At 41.5% G+C, this 23,195-nt stretch overlaps 2 protein-coding genes across 5 annotated transcripts; both read right to left on the reverse strand.

Annotated features, from left to right (window-relative positions):
• Nucleotides 1-485: 485 nt before the first annotated feature.
• On the reverse strand, nucleotides 486-2,173 carry LOC137124106 (GTPase IMAP family member 4-like). The gene is made up of 2 exons (XM_067498782.1): nucleotides 2,070-2,173; nucleotides 486-1,832 (listed from the first exon to the last, which is right to left on the reverse strand). Exons 1-2 carry the CDS (start codon nucleotides 2,083-2,085, stop codon nucleotides 805-807), a joined length of 1,044 nt encoding a protein of 347 aa, XP_067354883.1. The 5' UTR covers nucleotides 2,086-2,173; the 3' UTR covers nucleotides 486-804.
• A 3,252-nt stretch (nucleotides 2,174-5,425) lies between these two features.
• LOC137124103 (dual specificity testis-specific protein kinase 2-like) lies at nucleotides 5,426-21,620 on the reverse strand. 4 transcript variants are annotated; one of them, XM_067498779.1, is made up of 11 exons: nucleotides 21,417-21,620; nucleotides 20,227-20,979; nucleotides 15,461-15,582; nucleotides 13,863-13,911; nucleotides 13,180-13,326; nucleotides 12,368-12,450; nucleotides 11,911-12,001; nucleotides 11,576-11,659; nucleotides 9,475-9,561; nucleotides 9,198-9,291; nucleotides 5,426-8,210 (listed from the first exon to the last, which is right to left on the reverse strand). In XM_067498779.1, exons 2-11 carry the CDS (start codon nucleotides 20,431-20,433, stop codon nucleotides 7,060-7,062), a joined length of 2,115 nt encoding a protein of 704 aa, XP_067354880.1. In that variant the 5' UTR covers nucleotides 20,434-20,979; nucleotides 21,417-21,620; the 3' UTR covers nucleotides 5,426-7,059. The 4 variants fall into 4 exon arrangements, with proteins under 4 accessions (XP_067354880.1, XP_067354878.1, XP_067354881.1 ...); XM_067498777.1 differs by having other exon boundaries at nucleotides 20,227-21,015; XM_067498780.1 differs by having other exon boundaries at nucleotides 21,351-21,620.
• Between the last annotated feature and the right edge of the window lie 1,575 nt (nucleotides 21,621-23,195).

The raw sequence follows: 23,195 nt of genomic DNA on the forward strand, positions 1-23,195 counted from the left end.
TGTTTACATTGTACACAATGTCTTTTTGTAAAATGTTTTCATCCAATGTTATTTTTATTATAGTTTTTTGCACCTGTTTGGTTGGATTTTGCAAGGAAAAATATAAACTAGCCCTAAATACCATAATTATACATGATTTCTATTTGCATGAATGCAGACTACATACTTGCCACCTACTGTATATCGTCTCCCTTTAAACTGAAAAGGGACCCAGATCTGTCTCTCTGACCTTGTTCCTGGGCTCTGAAACCTCATCACAGCAGGGGTGTTTGTGGGCAAGGTGAGTAAAAGAACTGATTCTTAAGGTTTAACTGTTATCTTTCCTTCATACACTGAGCTGTCAGGTTAGTAGCTACACCAGGATAAAACTACCGCAGCCCTTCATGCAATGTGCATGAGACACACTCTGACCTTAGACCCTTAAATGGAATGGAGGGGGATTGAATGGGGATGAAGAGAGAGTAAATACAGACTACAACACAGACTAGAGTTTAAGATGTAATGACTTTATTTGTAGTTTAAGTTGGTACAAGCAGTGACATGATCATAGACTCAAGAACTTAATGCTTTGAGTAATGCTTTAAAAATAACTACTGTAGCTCATCCAGAACAATTTCTAACAGTTTCAGAACAGTTTCCTAAGAATATAATTTGTCATTATTTAGTTCACTATTAGCACAGCATTCTTTTAATTCATAATATTTGCAAGACATCACTGTGGAAAATCCAAAAAGGTTTAAATGTGTCTTACATTGACTTGTCATTAAAGAGACAAACCTGCAGCAAATAGCTGCTGAGAATTGATTACAAGATAACACAAGGAGGTTTATAATTATTCATTTCAGCTCTCATCCTGGCCAACTGGTCATACTTGTTTTGAACTAGCTCTTTTTCAGCTTGAAGTTCTCTGCTGTGTTTTGCACTTAATCGATCCATCATCTGATTCCTCTCCCTCTCCCTGTCTCTCCTCTCCATTTCTCTCTCTGCTGCTCTTTCCTCTCTCTCCCTCTTTCTCTCTTTATTCATCTCCTCTCTCACCATCTTCCTCTCCTCCTCTCTCTCTTTCCTCTCTCTCTCTCTCTCAGCCTGAAATTGCTGATACAGTTTCTGCATCTCTTTATCATATTTTTCCTGCTGTTTTCTCTCCACCTCCTCTTGTTGTCTGTGTATTTCCTCTTCCTTCTCCTTCAGGATGCGTTGTTTCTCCTCTTCGATTGCCCTCTCTGCCTCTTGGAACATCTCATTGGTGTAGTGACTTCCTCCGTCACTCTGAACTATATTTCTGATCTTCTCAAACAGATCAATGACCTGAGAACGATCCTCGTTCTTATTATTGAAGACATGGTAGTGACCATTGCACCTTCTCACAAGCTCCTGCAGCTCAGGGCTCCCTGTCAGGAAGCTTTCAATGGTATCTTCAAGATCGTCACCACCAGTAAAGAGGACCATGCTGTATCTGTCTGCAGCCTGGCCAAAGATTTCTTGAATCTTCTTTACAGTTTGCTTTTCTTCTTCAGTGAATCTGCCCAGTCTGATGACCACCAAGAAGACATGGGGTCCAGGAGCAGCGTATAAGATGCACTGGCCTAAAAGTTTAGATGTTCCTTCTTTGTCAAACCTGGTGTCAAACAGGCCTGGGGTGTCAATGACAGCCACCTGTTGTCCATCCACCTCAGCTCTGCACTTAGAACAGTCCACAGTAATAGACTTAGCACTGAGCTTTGATTCAAAGCACTGTCGTCCCAGGATGGTGTTTCCAGTGGAACTTTTCCCGCTGCCAGTCTTCCCCACCATCACAATCCTCAACTCCTCATTATATGTTTTGTGTAATCCTGTGAAGAACAATGAGTGACAATAGAAAATAATCAGACTCCTTTTCAATTTCTTAGTTAAAACATTTTACTCTTTTATCATTTAAAATCTAAACTGAAGTAAATAACAATCACATTTATGGTGTGTGAACAGGTGAATGAGAAGCAGAGAAGAACTTTTAGTTAGATAAGATAGAAAAGCACTATATAAGCACAGACCATTTCCCATTAAAACATGGACAGAGTAACTTGACTTACCTGAGTTTCCATCCATGTTTGGCTTGTACACTTTGATGTCCAAGACTGGATTAGTGATGGCAGATACAATGTCCAAGACTTCTGAGTGTGTCCACTGCAGCTCTTTAAATACCCCTATGCACCAACCCCCCCCCATCTGCACTGGTCACAGTGAAAGTGAAACAAAGACTTACTGGGACTGTTACACACACCCCTCCCCACCCCCCTCAGCTGCACACTGAAAGTAAAACAAAGACTTACTGGGACTGTTAAAAATGATGGGACAGAAATACTTGTCTTATCTAAACTACAGCAGTGCCCTGCTGACATGGCTGCCAGCAGCACAATCAATCCTCTCTAGATGATTCAAACAGCAGCAGCATGTTTCATTTTTGATGAGCCAAAGTGGAAACATGTCACATAAATGTTCAGATCTGTGCTCTGCTTTCTGCCCATCGAACGATGAGTGAAATCACTTGGTTAAAATGTGTCCATTTGTTTGCTTGAATGCCTCATTAGCAGCTTTGTGAGACACCAATTGCTCTGTTCTTTATGTGGCAGTGTCATGTAAATGTTCAACTTTTAACATCAGCTCCCCAACACATCTATCATGTGACAATAACATGCTACTACAGTAAAAAATCAGAAAATTCTGTCTCTAAAATTTAGGGACAAAACTGGGTTGCACTTTCACTTCTTACCTTTTCTCTAAAACTCACTGTGTGGTGGTGGAATAGATTTCAGGACAACAACTCGACAACTAAACTATAGTAATAATTTTATTTTAAAATATATATTGCAGTAGTCCACATAAAAGTTGCTACTTCCATCAATTCTGAGATCAGGCAGCAGGTCTTTAAATCTAAAATAAAGTAATATTGGTAAAACTGCAGCCACCTGATCCCCACAAAATGAAAATGAAACTACACTTATTTAAATTATCTGTCTATCTATTAATTTTAGAAAGCTGCAATGATGGTCCTACTTTTAGGAGTAGGCGTATGATCAATGTACCCACATTTTAAATTTAGGATATCAGTCCTATTTCCACCAGTGAGAGAGCTCCAGTGGTGTCCTAACGTGTTAGGAGTAGCCAGGACTGCACAGCATTTAATAAAAGAGAGCTCTAAAAAAACAGCACCGTGCTTCTTTAGGTTCCTTTGGTTTAGAGAGAAGGTCCAGTAGTTATTTTTATGACCCTGTCTACCTCTGCTGGAGGATTTGTGGTACTGCTAAATGTACCTGTGCACACGGGGCCTCAGAAATCACTGTCTGTAAGTGCATTTATAAGCTAGTTATTTATCTTTGTGACGCAGTTTTGTGGCATATAGTAAACAGAGCAATGTAAATTACATCTTACTGAGAACCAGTTTTTTCTGAAGTATCGGAAACTTAGCAGACTATCTACAGTATGTTGTGATGTACAGATTTCCTTTGGTTTTCAGTTTTACTACTTTCATTCATTAAACACCGAGCTTTCATGCTAAACCCTGACTCCAGTGTCTTTTTGAATTAAGGTAGTTTTGCTGTTAATTTGTTTGTAGGACAAGGACACAGTAAGATGCTTATTGGTGGCTAAAAAGGCAAAAGACGCAAGCCAGTGCTCTAAGAGACAGCATGGATGAAAACACTAAATTAACCACGTCATCAAACAGCAAGGAGTGATGACTGTGGTGCAGGAGGTAGAGTGGTTGTCCACCAATCCTGCAGTTGTTGGTTTGATTCCTAGTTCCTCCAGTTACATGTTGAAGTGTCCTTGAGCAAGACACTGAACCCCAACTTAGTTTCTCCCAGTGAGCGTTGGCCAGCTGCATAGCAGCTCCACCATCAGCTGGTGTGTGTGTGTGTGACTGTGAGTGTGAATGGGTGAATGAGAAGCAGTGTAAAGCGCTTTCAGTGCCAACAAGTAGAAAAGTGTTAAAGTGCCCAGATTATTCAAGGAATTCAACTTTGGTTTGCATGTAAGTTTTAATGACTTTACAGAAGATGTTTAACAGTTACAGGACTTTGTTTTTCCTTTGATTTTCATTTCAATGTAATATTTCAAGTAATCACAATACTTGGCCTGAAGGCCTGTTGCTTTCTGTGAGGGATCATTGTGTTAGTGTACATACAGTACACACATTCATACATGAGCTTCTGTATCTGCCCCTTTGACAAAACTCAGTAGCAGAGTTTTACATGGGTCCAATTTTGCAAACCTGCAGCTGCCCTGCACCCACAAAGCTCGATCTGGACCCGAGCTGTTACCTGCACTTATCTGGAACTCAAAACCACACTGTACCCGACCCAGTTTAAACACATGGACCAATCAGTTAACAGAGTACAGTGATCCTCACAGCTACATATGTCCTCTGTTATATCCCTGTTCACTTTCTTAGTTCATCCTTTAATTTGAGTTTTTGATCTGAAAAACAACAACAGGGATTGTTGATGGTGCTTAAGGAATCTTTGCAGTTCATTAACTCCTCAGCATCCTGTTATCCTGTCCTACAAACAATGATCAGAGTGTGAGAGGTACAGCCATGAGAGCCCATTCAGTGTGTCATCTCAAACGGAAGAGGGTAAAGTCTGGTCAACAAATCTCTAGATTTGTCACCATCTATCTATTAGAACACTATATGTTCTAATGCTGGGCCCTGTTTATAACAGCATTTCCCACCAGGTGGTCTTACTGTTGTGGCTGATCCACGTAGTCACTGACTAACTCAGGCTGTCGTCTGTTTACGAGCAGGACCTGCATAATGACAGAATGTCTGTGGAAACTGTGACAAATGTGTGTATTGCTTATTGCATTACTTGTTCAATGGCTCCTCTGGTAAGTCCATACTGCTCCCCCCTTCCCCCCTCCATCATTTAGGAGAAGGATTACCAGTTCCTCTAAACTACAGGTACTGTAATACTGCACAATTCTGTTTCCCCCATGAAAATTGAATTATATTTATGTTTAAAATGATCAACAGACCATGTTTACAGTGTTGTGTCCAGACTGAGAACTATCACCTCCAACCCCGACCAACTTGGGCCTCAGGCAGAGATATAGTGAAGCTTCCTTTAAATCTGTAAACTGTGCTTCCTCCTTGGAGACATGTAAGTCAGGTTCAGCATTTCTTCATAGTTCTCCTTTCACCAGCTGAAAATATTCCCAGTCATAGTCAACAAGTCTAGTTCCCTGCAGAGTAACAGGAAGAACCTTTTCCCTGAACCACCAAACAAGCATTTGTGTGTCTCTGAGCATCACAGGCTACAGCCCTTTGTGTCAGAGTTTAACAAGCCCCAAAATCCAGCTTCTTCACCCTCCCAGCTCAAAGCAAAAACTGCTGGGCCCACAGGGTGAATGCTGGGATTTATGTCTTTCAATAAAACAGCACACTGGGTTTTGTACAACCATATTTGTTTATTACCAAATTATTGCACTCTGGTTTCTAGCTGTGTAGAAGAACAGAACATGGACATTAAAAGAAAACCATGGTTAAACATCAGAAATGAAGTTCCCGTGTTTCCAACACTCTTTTTCGCTCTAAAGTACATACACACACAGTGTGTGAAACATCGTGTACAATAAATATTCATACCAGCCACTTTTCATGTTACAACAGTTTACTCACAGCTTGAATGTACCGACACGAGATAGATGTGAGGGGGAGCTTATGTTAAAGGATGACAGGTGTGTAGTTTGTTGGGCCAGAAGCACAAACACACTATAAAACACCAGCAACACAGGTTTAAATAAAGCACCATCTCATAAAAGCCTGGTATCTTATTACTGCAAAGTGCTTTGAACTCAGGTACAAAAAGTTGAACATTTACGTGACAAACTCAAGAAAACCCAATGCAACAGATATTAGTCCCTCCCAACTCCCCCCGCTCACACACACACACACACACACACACACAGCTGTTGTAAAAATTCAACAACTAAATCTTTATTAACTTTATAAATACACACAGAGGCTACTGTTAAATAGAATAAAAACCAGTGTTTCATATTTGTCACACTGTACTTGCAATTTTCTGATCACAGTTCAGTGACCTGTAGAAGCTTCCTCCATAAAGGAGGGACAATAAATTACAAAAAAAAACAATTCCACACTGCTCTTACTGGGAAAGTACATATTACTTTCTAAAGGATTGACTCTTTCTAGAGAGGGGAGCAAAGACTAAATTAATACCTAGATATTACTTTTGTTGTTTTGGCCATTTCTACAAAATCTGCCATGACAGCACTGTACTTCTTAAAAGAATTCTAACTGTGGCCGTTCTCATAAACTGTCACCATGTTCACAAGCTCAGCAGGTAAACAGGTGAGTAAATGCTCAAAAAATGCACAAAATAGGACCTAAGCTGTAATAACCCCAAATTATACTTTGACCTGTTCAATTGTCATTTTACCTTGACAACCACTAGAAGTGAAGCCAGCCCAGCTGGCTGAGGGCAGAGCAGGTTCAGTGTGATTTGGTTGAGCAGAAATGAAGTGTGCATCATTGTAAGTCCGTAGCTGCTCTGTTTGCATCAGCACCTTTTCAGCAGCACTAATGTTTCACTAATTCTAATCTTTGAGCGTCGAGTTTACAACAATGCTCAGCCCATGTTGTTTAATCCCAGTCTGCCTGAATTCTCCCCTCTCACTAGCACAGTGACTTGAGCCTTTTTCACACATGCACTAGAATCCTGAAATTCTCCTGACTTTATCCAAAAGCAGTGTATCTGAGAGTGTGTTGTGTTACAGGCCGACCCCTAAAATCAAGCTTTTCCCATGAGGACGCTTCTGACGGACAATCTCCCACTGTGTGTTACATGTGTGAAACAACTCTTGTTAGTGTCTGTAGTTCATATGTGAAAAAGGCTCTGCTGTCTTTAGTCGTCCACCAAGTGGGTCTCTTTTTGCTGTGACTGCACAGAATTACCAACACATCTCAGAGCCTGGGATGAGTGTTAGCTTGTCTGCTAACATTCAGTGCTGGTACATTTCACAAGTTTAAAACCAGAGTCCTTGTGAGCAGACTTATGTTTAGGCCTCTGGCAGGGACCGTCCAGGCTCACATGGCACAGAGGACGCATTCACTACTAAACCATTAGTGCTGTGACACAGCAGAGCTTTGTTTGCCGTGGCAGCTGTTGTTGGTGAGGAAGTGCTGCCACCAGTTATGGTACTGTTGAGGTTCCGGTAAGGCCGCTGCCTTGGCAACGAAGCCCTTCGTTGTGGCGCAGCTACAGCAGCTGAACCACGCAGGCACATGGAGGGGAAACTAAGACCTACCAGGCAGCAGCTCATACAAGAAATTACATCATCCTGCTCTGGGGGGCCACTGGGGTCAGAGGACAGGACCTGGGGTCTGCTGTAACCATTAGCTCGCCCTCCTCCAACCCACTGAACCTGGCCAATCGCAAGGGCTGAGCCGTTGTTGTTGTCCAGTCGTGGCAGTGGAGGTAAGGAGAGTGGTCCATTGGAGACCGGAAGTCGCCAGCCATTGGTTCGTAAAAAGGAGGAAGTGGAGGTGAGCAGGGGCCTTTCAGGTGTGGAGTCCATGACTCTCTCTGCTGGCTCAGGAGACTTGGTGCAGTCCATAGGTTCTGTTATACATACACTGTCCTCCTCCTCCTCCTCATCTAACCTCTCCAGAGACACCATCTCCAGCTCCACAGGGATGTTTAAATCCTCCCCTGTTCCATTCTCCTTCTCAGTGAGCTTCATGTTGAAGCTTTTGGTCTCTTTTCTATCTCCTTCGTTTTCTGCCACGTTGATGTACTCACTGTTTACCTCCTCCTTCCCCTCTGTATCTGCAGACAAAGCTACAGTCCGGCTGAGTTCTGGAGTACATGGGAGTGACTGACATCTCCTTGGCAGTGCTCGCATCCCTGGAATACCCCTAAGAAGGTGAGGTGAGGCACACGGGTCGCGAAGGGCTGGCAGTGTGAAGGTGAGAGAGATAACTGACTTGCTGGGTGTGTCAAAGAGTTTACACCGCCCCCCATTCAGATCCTGTCTGAGAGAGAAGGGGTTGATCCGTGCAGGGGTCCCGAGAAGTGGGGTGGTCAGGCTCGCTGGGGGCAACATGTCCGACTGGCTCCTCGCCAAACCTTGCCGTTGCTGTGTGCGATCACCGAGTTGACAAGGAGAGCTGCGGCGCCGGTAGGGGCTGACATCTACCACCACTGGCTCTGAGCAAGGAAAGAAGGGAAGAAAGACGTATTGTTAAGATGCAAAGTGAGGAAATGTGACAGCACACAAAGTGGTGGCAAGGAGATATCCCATCTCCCTGGACAAGGACAATGAACAAAGGCCCATATGTCCGTACTGCTAGACCCTGCTTCATGGTGAGATTCGTCAGAATTGGCCATAATTAGCGTGAGAGGTTTAAATTAGTTCATTTCTACTGCGAGATACATGATTGCAAGAGAGAAAAAAAGGCCACTCATTTTCCTTTATCACCAAAAACTGATGAACCACAGCATGGACCCACCAGAGAGTAGAGGCCCAGATCTGTAACACTAACACTGACAGACACCTCAATGTTAAGAGCACGTCAGCAAAATATTTTACAAAGAAATCAAATTGGAGTTGAACTTCTCACCCTGTCTCATAATTTCTTGCTCTAAAACGTGTCTCACACCCTGCTGACACCCAATGTTCCATCCAAAAAAGAATTTCATGACTTTTGCCTGGACTTTGTAAATGCTTTACATAATCAAGCCTGTGCTACTAGTCGAACCTGTGTTTATGTTGGTGCCCCCCACTGCATGTACAGCTGCTCTGTGTTAGTGCATTGTCATTCTTTTACTTGTAAAAGGGAAGCAGACGTTGGGTCGAGCTCCTGGGAAGTGACCTACATCACCATCATCAGCCTGGCAGCTGTTGCAGGCGTAACATTATATCATTTGAGAAGTAACTATTTGGTAAAGTAGCTGAGTTCCAAATACCCCTGGTTTACTGTGTAAAGGACTGAAACTGGTCCAGCTTCAAATTGTTCAGCTCCAAAGGAGGAAAGGGGGTTTTAAAGCACAGTCTGATGCCCAAAGATTTAAGAAGGAAACAAATCAGGAGAAAAGTCATGTAGCTTGGTGTTAGTACCGTAAAGTACTGGTAAACCAAACTTCTTACATCGTAATTAAAACACTATACAAAAAGGATTCACTTGAGCCATTTACCCAGTGTTATGGGCCTCTGCCTTTCTTCCTCCATCTCCATGTCCTCCAGTGTGAAGACTATGTCAGAGAATGACGGACGCCTCTCTGCACTCATCTGAAAAGAACAAGAGGAAAAACTCTTATTGATGTTAAAAATTAAAGTCTAATTTTTAGAGAGAGTCTGGCAATGAATGAAGATGTCACACGTGAGTGAAAATCATTATGGGTTATGACAGCTTAGACTGAAACACTGTGTGTGTGTGTGTGTGTGTGTGTGTGTGTGTGTGTGTGTTCTCACATTACAGCAGGTGACAGCAAGGCTGAAAAACGCTGGTGGACAATCACCAACCATGTTCTCAAATGCTTCCACGTCCAGACCAAAGTCCTACATGCACACAGAAAATACACACAGGCTATAATTACATTCTCTATCATGTATCTAAATGTACAGAATATTGCTCATATCATGTTGTGTACATGTCTTTATGGTCCACTATTGATGTAGAGACCATGAGCAGACCACTTATGTTACTTTAGGACAGAGCTGCATATGACAGTATGGAGTATGTCCAGGTGTGCTGGCCTTAGCTGTTTCTAGGTGCTGAGACTGCAGATGTTCCTCTCTGTCTAGAGTCAAGGCCAGAACAGAAATCAGTGGTCTTCTGAAGTCTAAGTGTACATGGATGTGGTTCCCAATTAGAACCAGTTGTTCTACCAGACAATAATACTCAGCAGAGTATTTCTGTCTGCAGGGAGGAATGTTTTATTAAGCTTTACCCTGACCACAGTGGTCAGCTGGCAAAGCAGGACATCTCCTGGTGGGAAGGTTCATCATCGTATCGTCCATCTCCATATTCTCAGGTTCGTTATGTGATTTACTACACAGAGCTTTTAGTTTGCTTCTTAAATGCTGCATAACCAACAGCCACTACTACAATAATACAACTTAGCATTCAGGTAAAGTAAATAGTGTGTAAGGCAGCAGCTAGTCAGCCTACAACTAAACAAACTGTTCTGGAGATGTTCTGCACTTATATAGCACTTTTCTACCTATTGGGACTCAAAGCGCTTTACACTGCTTCTTATTCACATATTCACAAACACATTCACACACCGATGGGGGAGCTGCTATGCAGCTGGCCAACACTCACCAGGACCAACTAAGTTGGGGTTCAGTGTCTTGCTCAAGGACACTTCGACATGTGACTGGAGGAGCCGGGGATTGAACCAGAGATTGGTGAGATTGGTGGACAACCCATCTACCTTCCTGCTCCACAGTCCTACTGTAGTTGCCTCAATGCAGAGATACAGTGTGTCTATTTCTTTAAGTGAACCATAAACTGAACACTAAACTTAAGATACAATTCTCTACCACTGGTGATGCATTTGGATTTGGGCATCAGCCTGTGTTGATTGTTCTTTTTGTCATTTGCGGAACAGAAGGCCTCACAGAGGGGAACTTTTCTCCCTCAGATTCAGTTAGGTGGGTTGCTTCACCCACATTACCAGGGAATAAATAAATTATTATAGTACTAAGTGTTTGACAGTTGGGTGTTTAGATTCCATTTGAAATATATGTCTCTGAAATGTCCATCATTTCTGTACAACGAGAAAGATTTTTTTTAAATTCAACGGTAACATTCACTGTTCAACATTTCACTGGGAAAATGTGTAAAATCATACAATAATACACAACAATGGGCAACTTTACCACCAAATAGTCATTTTTTAAATAAAAATGTTATCTAATAAATGCTCATGTCACCTTCCACCCTCAACAGTGAGCTTTTAACCCTTATTTCTTTATTTATTACTGTACATGTTTAGCCATAATTACCATAATCAGTAATGTTTAAAATAGATATTTAAACAAAAGTCTGGTGTAGCACCTTTACTTCTATGCTTTGAGTAGACTTTTGATAATCTGCTTAGTACTTTTGTTGTAGTATAAGATCTGAAAGTACTTCCCGGGGTTGGAGGAGGGGTCCACCCTGGACAGGTCTCCAGTCTATCTCAGGGCCAACTCAGTGAGACACAGACAGACAGACAACCATTCACACTCACATTCACACCTGAGGGGAATTTAGAGTCACAGATTAACCTTTGTAACATGCATGTGTTAGGACTGTGGGAGGAAATGGAGAAAACCAACACAAGCACGTATGCAACATGCAAACTCCACACACGAAGACCACAGCTGGCAGATAGAGTCAAACTGAGGACCTTCTAGCTGTGGGCTTGACTTAGGTATTTAGTTTGTGTACCACCTTTCTAGGACCAAATGTCCTTACCAGCACGTCCACCCACCCAGCTGCATGTCAAACACTAGCCAGTAACAGCACGTACAGTAACAGAACCAGACTTTGTTGATCGGGTCTCAAAAAGCAGCAGACACCTACCTCTGTCCGGGGCAAGAAGTCAGGATCGGCTTCAATTCGGGCAATGATTTCACACAGGATGATGCCATATGCAAACACATCCACCTGAGCAGAGGAGAGGATGTGCAAGTCAGTTTAGTCCTGGGCCCATTCGGGCTAAAACTGCCCATTATCAGCCAGCTAATTTTTAAACTGTGGATGGAGCTTGAGTTCTTTAAATAAAAGCTTGTTCAATTCATTAACTGACAGTGTATTAAAACAGTCAGGTCCTGTGTCGCACTGAAACATGAGCCACAGCCTGTTCCTCTACCTACGACAATTGTGCTGCCAGCAAGTTGTTAAAAAAATGGCCTTACTTTCTCATTGTACAACTCTCCTCTCAAAACCTCGGGGGCCATCCAATACGGGGATCCCACAATAGCCAGAGGCTGCTTCTCCACACCGTCACTGCAAAGACACCAATGTTCATTCACTGTAATATAATCCAGTGCTTTGTTGTTGGATGGTATTATTTTTTTATTGCCATGTCCATTTGCACACAGAGAACAAAAGATTTAAACAACCTCTGCGCCAATGATTACTACAGTAACTTATGGGCAATCAAAACATAATAATATTAGTAATAGTAGTAATATTTTGTTAGACTTTGGTTACACGTGATTTTCGGTTAAAAAGTCTCATTGTGACACAGGCTCCATCATCTGGGTTCACACATACAGACGGTGACATCACACTTTTTGGCTGAATACAATTGTTTCATGAAGGCTTTGTTATAAAGCTACAGTAGAGGAAAAAGCCTTCACCCGCACTAACCTGTAGTCAGGGATCTTCTCTGCCAAGCCAAAGTCTCCCACCACAGCGGTGAACATGCCATTATCACAGCGGACCAGACAGTTCTACACAGAAAAACGCATCTGTTAGTTTTGATTTAATTTGACTGGCTGTGATCTAATATGTCATTCTGAGCTGGGTTCTCTTTCTTTCTCAGTATCATATGAGATGACTTTATAAAAAAATAAATATCAGTGTTTTCTGTCATTAACTGACCTTGGATTTATTGTGTTAACAGAGGACAAATGTAAAATGATTCATTCTGGGCTGTAAGGGATACAGCTGTTCCTTTATTTGATCCTGTAACCTTACTGTAGAACTGCAGCACCATGTTGGAACTGTGTGAGGTCTGTCTCTATCTGAAGGTATGAACAGCTCACTGAACAATTTCAGTTCACACACCACACTTAACAAGTAAAGGAGTAAACCTCAATCAATCCTTGTAGTGTGAGTAATCTATTAGTGTCTTCTTCTTCTTTTCCTTTGGGCTGTTCCCTTTCAGGGGTCTCCACAGCGAATCGTGTGCCTCCATCTAACCCTGTCCTCTGCATCCTCTTCACTCACACCAACTAGCTTCATGGCCCTGACGGATCCAGTATGAAAGTCAGATTCGGTGTGGAAGTCATGATTCGCCTGTTTAATGTGACGTGTTTTACCTCGGATGCCCATCCTGATACAACCCACTGCATTTATCCAGACCTGAGACTGGCACAAGAAGACACTGGCTTGTGTGAATATACAAATGTCTGCTGGAGTCACCCGATTTCACTGACATAGGGATCTTAGTCCTGTACCTTAGAGGTGAGGTCTCTATGAAATATGCCCTTTCTGTGCAGGTACTGCAGCCCTCGGCCGATATCCAGAGACAGGCCGATCCTGACGCCCCACGACAGGTACAGGTCACTGTCCAACAGCTGCTCCAGGTTTCCTCCGTTTATGTACTACAGAGAGACAGAAGACAGACCCCCAGATATTAAAACCCACTCGTGAATCTCTGGTAGTAAACTGCTTTTAAGAATAGAATGTGGACAGTCAGCACACACACATGCATATATTTATTTGGGCTGCTAAAGAGCAGCTACAGCAGTCTGGGTTTCGGTTCTGACTGCATTTTTTTTTAGCGTGAAAAAAATGTTATCGTTAATACGAGCAAAGTTTCACTGTTTACAGATTTTAATTTAGATTTTTAGTCTGACTGCTGAAACTGTTAGGCAGCAAACTCGTTTGGTGGTGAGGGCAGCTGCTCTGCTGTGGTAACCATGGTAACTACTGCACAACATGTAATATGTATCAGCAGTTTGTTAAAAATGCCCTTGAAACTACTTGCAGCTACATTTGTGAATCTATTTTAATTTTGGCAGAAATCAATTCGGTTTCATGCGATGTTATTTTATGCAATAACTGTTGTGTAACATCAGATGTACAGATGTTTGAATGAGACGTGGAAGAGGGAGGGTCGAATAAGTGATGGTTTTACCTCGGTCAGAGCGTGGAGCTGACCTTCATGCACACAAACCCCAAGAAACCTGATGACAAAGAAGATACATGAATAGAAAACACTGTAGATAATATAACATTTTATTATGAATCAGCTTTTCATAGTCCTATTCTGTCCTTATTACACTCTACATTTTACTGTCTATAAACGCAGAAATACACTTTTGTTGACTCTAGTGACCCCTTCTGTCTCTGCATTATGTCAGTCAAAGCCCACTAACCTGCTGTCTGTGTTTAAAGATACACACAGAAGCACTACAGCATTTTTATTCTTATTGAATCAGCAGCAACTGTTGATGTGAACCTACAACCTGCCTTCACTCTGAGAATATGTTTAAGACATTATGTCTTTTATGTCCCCGCTAGTCTTTACTGCATCTTTCACAACATGACAAAATCCTTGTTTGAAATTGTTTCCAAAGGCAATTTTGCTTGTTGTCCAACAGAACAGCTGCTACTTTACCAAAGTTCTCTAATTATATTTTATTCAAGGCAAAACTATTTCAACCTGAGGAGTCTTTCCCGGCAGCTTGAAACCTGAAAGTGCTGTTTTTTTCCCCCCATCTTCTGCGTGGGAGGTTGGCACATCTTGTTTGCTTATGAATATATTATAGGCTCATACTTCCTTTGTTTTGATGCTGTAACACCACGTCACATCATACGTCTGCACTTGTCAGGAATTCCAAGAATAAAACATCCACTAATCATAAAACATTTGAAGTGCAAGTAAATGCAGGGGTCATGCAGGACCCTGCTGCCTTCAGAAGGAGAAATGTTTCTTGTGCTATGTGGACAAAAAATGTCATCAATTAATCAATCAAATGATAGTAATTTGATTCATTTGAACATGTTTTGTATTATTCCAGTATATGTGTATTGTTCACAGCTTGTCCTTACAACAGAAACAACAATCTTCTGTCTCCTGTGCACATAACTGTGTTTATGAAGTCATAATAAATGCGAAAATGACTCATTATATTATTCTTTTAAAAACAACAAAACACTGGTTAAATGTTACTCACATATTTGGAATTTGCTGTTTTAAATTTCTAATGACATCTAGATAAACCGAGGATGATAAATACATGAAGAGTTTTTCGGTGGCTCTGTGCAAGATGTGCTAATTCACAAGCTGCTAAACTGACCTACTGTGTCAGTGCTTCTCAGAATCATGACAAAGTCACAACACAGCCTCCGACTCACAGAGAAAAGAAGGGACCATCACAAGATCTGGTGCTCGAAAAAAAAACAACAACTTCAAATTCTCTCTTGCAGGGCTGACAACCCTTCACACTCACATTCATATCTACACCAATGAACTAAACTGAATGTCTGGACTATGGGAGGAAATGGAAGTTCCCATAGGAAACCCAGATAGCCACAATGAGAGCAGACTGCACACACAAAGCATAGCAGGATCAAACCCATGACCTCCTAGCAGGGAGGCAAATAGTGTCCTACCACTCTTCCACTGTGCCACCCATGATAAAAGTTAAATTACAAGGAACAGAGTGGACAGAGGGAAATAACTGAAGTTACTCACACGTAAACATCAGCATCGTCTCCAACATCACCTACCTGAGTATGTTGGGGTGGCAAAGCCTGTTCATGAGCTGAACCTCTCGTAGCATGTTAGCTTTGTTGCTAGCCAGCGTGTTCATTTTTAGAGCCATCACCTGTCCTGTGATCCGATGCTGCACCTGCAGATAAAAATGCAAAGCACATTCATTTAGACAGAAAGTCTCAGGGAGGGAGACTATGATGAGGTGCTTCACCGAGTCATGACACAGTTCATTAGTGTAAACAGCTTCAGTTGAGTCCTGCTCTGCTTCACATCTGATAAGCAGACACATAATTTACGCAAGACACAAAATAAATGGCTGTAGTCGGGCAAAGGAACAAAAATTTCAGTGACATCACAAACCAAAGTGAGGACTTAATTTATTTTAATTAGTACCACCATACTGATCCTGGGTAGGGCCTTCAACTGTGTCTGACATGAATTACTACACGTTTACTGGTTTCAAGTCTGGCTGTATTTATGAGCTGTGGCCGTAAAGGCTGGTACATGGTCAGCAACTATACTTAGATAACTGAGACGTTCAAACATGATTCAAAGTATCAGGGAGATTCCAAACTGCTGACACAGAGAAGTTTGGGTCCTGGCAGCTTTGGTTTTTCCAGTCTGCAAAGGTCCAGTTTTAATGAGCCTCACATCCTTCTTCTTGGCTGAAACGACTTGGTTGAAGCCAACTTGGTCTTCTGCTTACTCAAAGTTCAAGGTGTGTGTTTGGGTCTGTCAAACCCCTCTACTGAGTAGTAAGAGTAGTAAAGACTGGTCACCTTTGCTACATAAACAAGCTTCTATAACAAAACGACTTCATTTGACATCTGAGTTCCTGTCAGCTTGAGCCACTCAGTTCTTCCAGTCGATGAGGATTTTCTGTTCAGAGCTCACTGGGTGTTTATGTGTAAACTCTAGAAACTGCTAGGTGTGAAAATTACTAAAATATTCATAGCGGCCTGTATGGCACCAACAGTAACACCACAGCAGGGTCAGTGAGAAACAACTGAACTAATGAGAATATACTGTAGAACCCATCTGATTCTGAAAAATGATTGAGTTCATTAAACCTGAGTTTGAACTTAAACTGCAGACAGTCACAGCCTCTGTGCATCTCCATCAAACTCTGACTCTAACTAATCAGGTATTTACAAATGACCAGCAGCAAAAAATTAACCCTTCAGAACAGAAAACTATACAGAAAACTAGAATAATCACTATTTTATGCCACTGGACGTTTTAGTAAACAAACAAGGTAAAATGAGGTGAAGACTCGTCAGATAGAAAGACTTTCTTCATTATTCTGTGAAATAAATGATTCTGGGACAGAAGCAAAAGGATCTGTCAGGCAGACAAACAGCGAGACACAGTATCGTGTAACCACATCCACACACAGTTTACATCCAGGGTTCCTGTGTGTCATAGAAAAATACAGCCTGAGTGTTTTGGAGGAGCCTTTAAGCCTGATAATGTACAAAGGTATTTAGGTAGAAAACCCACTTTCTCTGGAAGCCTGCGGCAACTCACTGATGCTCATCCCAGTATTCTGGAAGTCAGATATTTCCTCTCTTGACTTTGTGCAAAAGCTGAAGACAATGCGTGAGCTGATTGTGTGGCGTTCAGGGACACTACAGGTTAGGTTACCATAACTTATGGGAGCAAGTTAAGGTAACAGACACATTTTATATTAACTCTTAAACATTTTTTATGGTGAAATTAATCGAATTCTGTAAGTCCAGCACCTCTGAAAACCCTGAGAGAAAACCCTACAGATGCAAAAATGATTTTAAAATTGTGTGGAAGTACATGAAATAAAACTCATCACACAAGTACAATGATCAACCAGGGGTCAGTGCATCACAGCTTGTAGCCTGGCTGGTCAGACTGTCCGCTGTCCATCACAATGTTCAAACTACTAGGTGCTGATAATATTGTGGCAGATTAGGTTAAGTAAGTTAATAGCTGATTTTTCTAATTAGCTTAGAACCTTTATTGTGGACAATCCACACAATCTAACCATTGTGCTCATCAACTGATGAACCTGCAAACTTACTGACTTTTAGTTAAAAGTCAGTAAGTTTGCAGGTTCAGAAATTCATTTAATTGAATTCTTGGATGTTACCTATTCATTATTTATAATCATTCTGATTATTAAAGATAACTAGGCAAGTCTGGAAATCCTGCTAGTTTTCACTAACTAGTTTTCCCTGGTTAAAATCACTTGGAGCTTTATCCCATAACTCTCTCTATGTGTTAGGACAGCAGCTCTGTGTGAATGCACCGGTCAGTGTCTGCTCAATTCTGCCTGGAAAATTCGGCCGGTGTCCCTGTCTGGACCTGCAAGTGCATGTATGTATCTGTGTGTGTGTGTGTGTGTGTGTGTGTGTGTGTGTGTGTGTGTGTGTGTGTGTGTGTGTGTATTAATAGCAGAGCACTAATAGGCTTTCTGGATTTCTCATCCCTCCTCCTGATCTGCACAAATCCACTGGGTCATCAGTGAGGCCTAAGCTAGCAGCAGACTAGAGGAACACACACGCATGCACTGGCATTTCTACCATATTTTGGTTGATTTTTTAATATTGAATTTAAATGCTTCCGTAACGTTGCCTTATTAACGGTTGTGAACACTTTGTCAAGGAGAAATCTGAAGGTCACATTGATTGTGTGAAGTCATATTTGTCAGAGCTAACATTGTGTCAGTTGGTCTTTTTTTTCTTCCAAGCTGAAAGTGAAGCTCACTCCACTGTAAAATGAAGCTTGTATATATTAGTGTGTTTACAGATGGACCTGATTGTTCGTTATGTATCTATGTTCCGTATGTGTCTGGAACTTTTCCCACTTTTGTGCCACATTTGCCCAATGACTTCCTCAATCGGATTCTCTTTTTGTGGCATTGCTTGTTTCCATAGGTTTATTTTACTAACACATTGGTGATGAAGCATCATACAGAATATTAGCAAAGAGTGATTTCACTATTAAAAGCTCCCTCTACATACTAAATGAGTTATTAACTAAACCCTCTGACAACTATCAGTTTCACTTTAAAGTAGTGAGTACGAGAACCTACAATTGAGTACTTGTCGATACAAAGTATACTGCAGATGAGTACTAAACTGTTGTGCTACTACTAAGACTCGCTGAATAGTAAAGTCCTCATCAATCCACTTCACAGTTAAACTGGTTACACTGGTAAACACTGCTGGTCCGAATTAGTAATAGGACAACACCTGAAGACTAACTAAGACTGTCAAAGACTGGACAGTTCACACAAAGACTGTTTCTACCAGCTATCACAGATTTCAGGAAGTAGAATCCACAACTGATGGATGGAAGCTCTGAGGTAAACAAACCTGCAAGAATGTCTGTTCTTCCGGCAAAACAAACGTGGCAGTGACCAGCATTTTATAATTGGAGTAACTTTTGCCGAAAAGAACAATAAGAAAAAAGATGGACAATGCACAGATTTGGGGTGAGATCCAGGATCCAGGATTAAGAGTCAGGAACAACGTGACTATAGAGCCAAGCATTGTAGGCAAGTGTGGGTTGGGTCATTGTGGAGTCTTACAGTATCTGAGTTCACACATGGAGAATACGATGTTAGTTTGCATGTGACACAGAGTGAAGCTCTTCCCATTCTTACTTTTGGAGGACTCAGCTTCTCTGGGATGTTTTTTTATACATAATTATGTTACTGACCTGTTGCCTATTAACCTCTGTAGTTAAAGTTAATTGGTAACAGTTAATTGACAAAATACTGGAAAAGTTGTGTAATTTATCATTAAACAACTCTTCTGTTTTTTGTTTTATCTTGTTTTTGTATTTTTTTTCTTACTTCTTATTCACATGTATTTACATAATGACTGAACTTTCTGTAAAAGGGATAAAATGTACATAATATGAAGTACATAAATTATTTACACAGGCTTTTTATTGAATATACAATCTTTACAATAAAGCCTTTGAATCGAAGAGATTCTTCAAACTTCTAGCGAACAGGTCTCTGTGTGAGGGTCAAGCCTTGGGTATTTCAGATAAGAGCAGAGGAATGTGTGCTGAATTCCACTTACTATAAAACCTCCACACCCTGAGAAAACGCCACCATCTACTTTAGGCTACAAGCCTTTGCCTCGCCGCTCGCTGCTGGTCAGGAGCCGATCATTTACATACAAGCAGCAGAAAAAGACAACCGAAAACCCAATATTACTATGACATATTCATCATGATTATGTCAAACGACAAACAAGCCAAACGGTCTCTCCAAGACTTGTGGTGAACAACAGGGCTCACATGTTTTATCATTGCAATACATATCACAGACACCAACGTGGACCTGGAGGAAATAAAACGAGCCTGATTTTAACCCTGCTATGTGTCAATGAAAGTGTTGCTCTGTGACTTATAGACCAGCAACACACCTACTGTTTAAACCACCCACTAAATGACATGAAGCTTCCTACATGCCACCACTCTGATGTCATGCTCCACCTACTTGGCTAAAAATCTCACAACTGATAAAACTTCCAGATCCATCTACACTCCGCTGTGTTCAACTGACCTCAGACTCTGACGACCTGATATTCTTTTGACATTTGATTTCTTTCCATAATGAAAGAGCTGCATCATGACATTTTTTTGTCTGTGGAAGAGTTATTTCTGATATTTTTGGGAAATATTCAGCATCTAATCGAACATAAATAAAAAACAAAACAAAACCTGAACCAACAAAGGATGGAGATACTACTGGACTTTGTTCCAGCACCAACATGAGAAGATCACATACCTTAAAGACCTCAGAGAAGAAGCCTGAGCCAATCTTTTCACAGAAAAAGTCATCGATGCGGGCCAGGCTGGACACGGCACTCCGCAGGGCTCGGTACGAGGACGGGCGGATCCTGTTGGGTGCGTGGATACTGTGGAGCGGGGCTTCGTCCGGGCCACAGTGACCCTCCTCTGGGTCGCAGAAGCAGCACTCAGCGTGGTAATCCATGGTACTGGTGGACCACCACGCTCCAGTCACTCCCTTCTTTCCCACAGGAAATTGGAATGTCTGTTAGGCCGCAGTAGTCCTGAGACACGAGGTGATGGTGGCTTGCAGTGTCATGGTGACACAATGATTGAACAATATCCTCTGTGTTATTTGAATGACTAGTTAATAATTATAATAATATGTTAACATTGAAATAGACTGTTAATATTGCATGTATGATCTTTATCCTTTGGCAAGACACATTCTACCAGCTCAGAGTTTAATTCAACTCACTGGAGGTAAAGGGGAAAATCAGGGTCAACCAGCACCAGCTTCATTGCTTCACACTGCCCCAGTGCCTCTGAACCTAAGAATCCAAGTCTTCACTAGGTTTGTCCTCCCAGATAAGATGGAAAAGTCTCAACAATGAAAAGTGAACTCATTACAATTGTCCCTGTTGCTGCAGCAGCGGTTTTAAGAATTCCCGAAAGCCCATGAACGTCGCCTGATCAGTTCCCTCATCCCGTCAGCTTGGAGGCTTGGAGGCTGGGATGTTGGGTGCTGCAGCTGCAGGGGGAGGGAAGAGGGACCAAACAAAGCTCCCTGTGAAAGCATGTAAGAATATTACAGAGGTGTTAGGCTCCCAGGAGCTGTAGGTTTTAACAGAGAACTATCAGCATTGGAACAGCACATGCACATGATGATTTCACGGCATCTGCAGATTCAGAGCCCATTGAATTGAGGCCCATCTGCTGCCTGTGTGTAGCCACAGGGAATCACGGTTCGTGGGGCGATGAGCCGTTCGATTTCCTAACGCCATCTTCTTTGTAATACAAATACAACTGCGTGTTGTATTTAATAATAAGTAAGATAATTATAAGAATGAAGCGGAGACTGAGGTTTCAAATGCCATAATAATGCTCAATATAAAAACTAACCTTAGCGACTGTTTCTAACGGGGCTGTCAGTGACATGCGGGCTGCGCAACAACAGTCGCCGCTTACCTCGCTCCGCACGTCGCTCTCGGCGGCAACGTAAACACGGTCCGAGTGTTGGAGGCGAAGTAAAGCTGGAGATGTCGCTCGGCAGCTCGGCGGTGTCTGCTGCTGATAATCCCGTCTGGATTCCTGCTTCAGCAGCCGCTTGTTGGGACGACTACGATCGTGAAACGGCCCGGAGTTAAGGTAGCGAGAGTGGTACAGACGACTTCCTGTAAGACGTTTCACAATAAAAGTTGTTCCGGAGATCCAGTAAGCGTTGAAATTATCTGGAATAACAACGTCTGTGACTAAACTGATGATGATGAGGATGATAATATATAACATTGAACATGTGGTGACAAAGAATTTACTACTACGTTAATATGACAATTTATTAGAGAATTTTTTTAATCTTTGAAATCTTAGCATTTTTTACAAGCAGCATCACTTAGAGATAAACAATAACACAAATTTAAAAAAATAAATAACATAAATATAAAATAATTACATTATAAATAAAAAGGCTTGATTACTGGATTAATAATATAAATACACCTTTTACTAAGTTTATAGGAGATATAGATATATCAGATATAGGAGAACAAGCTTAGAAAACCTATTTCTGTTACTTAGAAATTAATAAAAATTGCCTGAAAGAATGTGAATGTTTAAGAAATGTTTTATGGCAAGCAATAAATAAAACGCAACTAATTTTAATAAATTAGGTTTGTCCATATGATGTCTATATGGAAACTGTTTTCATGCATTAGTTCAACCACTTGAGAGGGAAAAAGTAAAATCCTGGTGTAGTAATAATACCAATATTATTATTTTTGCTATGGTTTTATTTAGAAGGCAGAGTTGTTACTTTTCCTGTACACTTCGGTGTAACTGTGGGAGTTTGACACCTGGCGCACACACAGTCGGGCAGACCGGGCGGCTCTGATTGGAGTAGATGAGGAGGCATGGTCAAACCCTGACAGCTGATCTGAAATCAGTTTCCTCTCTTCTACCACAGTTGTACTACAAGAAAACCGTTCCTGGACCAGCTGCTGCGCCGGAAGTGGAACATTTGCAATGACACACATTTTGATCTAAAAATAAAGAAGCGAACTAATAGGTGCACTTAGGAATAAACAAACGGGCCACTACTCCTGTAATTATACAAATACCTAAGAGGCTTCATTCAGGAGAATACTCCATAACGATAAAAAAATGGATTAACCATCCTGATCTAATCTCCTCCCACTCCTCTTCCTCCTCCTCCTCCTCTGTGCTACTGGCACGATTTTCCCGTTCACGTTGGAGGAAGTGATGATGGAAGTCAGACACCCAGAGGACAGAACTACATGCAGAGCAGCATCAGAGAATGGATGGATGCATGGATGAGTGGTCCTTTAAACAATACGACAGTGTTATTACGTCATCATACTTTATTCTCGTGTCTTCTTTACATGAAATATTTTTCATGTAGGATGGTGGTATTTAGGGAATATTCCACAATGATAAATTATCCTCAAAAAAGTTTTACACTTGGTAAAAACATAATAAAGAGTTAAAGTGTTGCAGTGTTGTTCTCCGTTCTATGATATTGTCACACTTTTACATCATCATGTGAATCATTATGGAGTGTGACAGAAATTTCCTACACGAGGAGCCACTATAAGGTGCACATTTATAGACAGACATGCTTTAAAACCTGGCGTTTGTAATTATGTCACTTGTGTTTTATATGAACCGACAGACACACAGTAGCTACGTCGCTTTACAGAAAATCAACCAATAGGGTGCAAAACTATTTTC

This window comes from Channa argus, chromosome 3 (genome assembly GCF_033026475.1).
Source record: "Channa argus isolate prfri chromosome 3, Channa argus male v1.0, whole genome shotgun sequence".
Classification (NCBI taxonomy): Eukaryota; Metazoa; Chordata; class Actinopteri; order Anabantiformes; family Channidae; genus Channa; species Channa argus.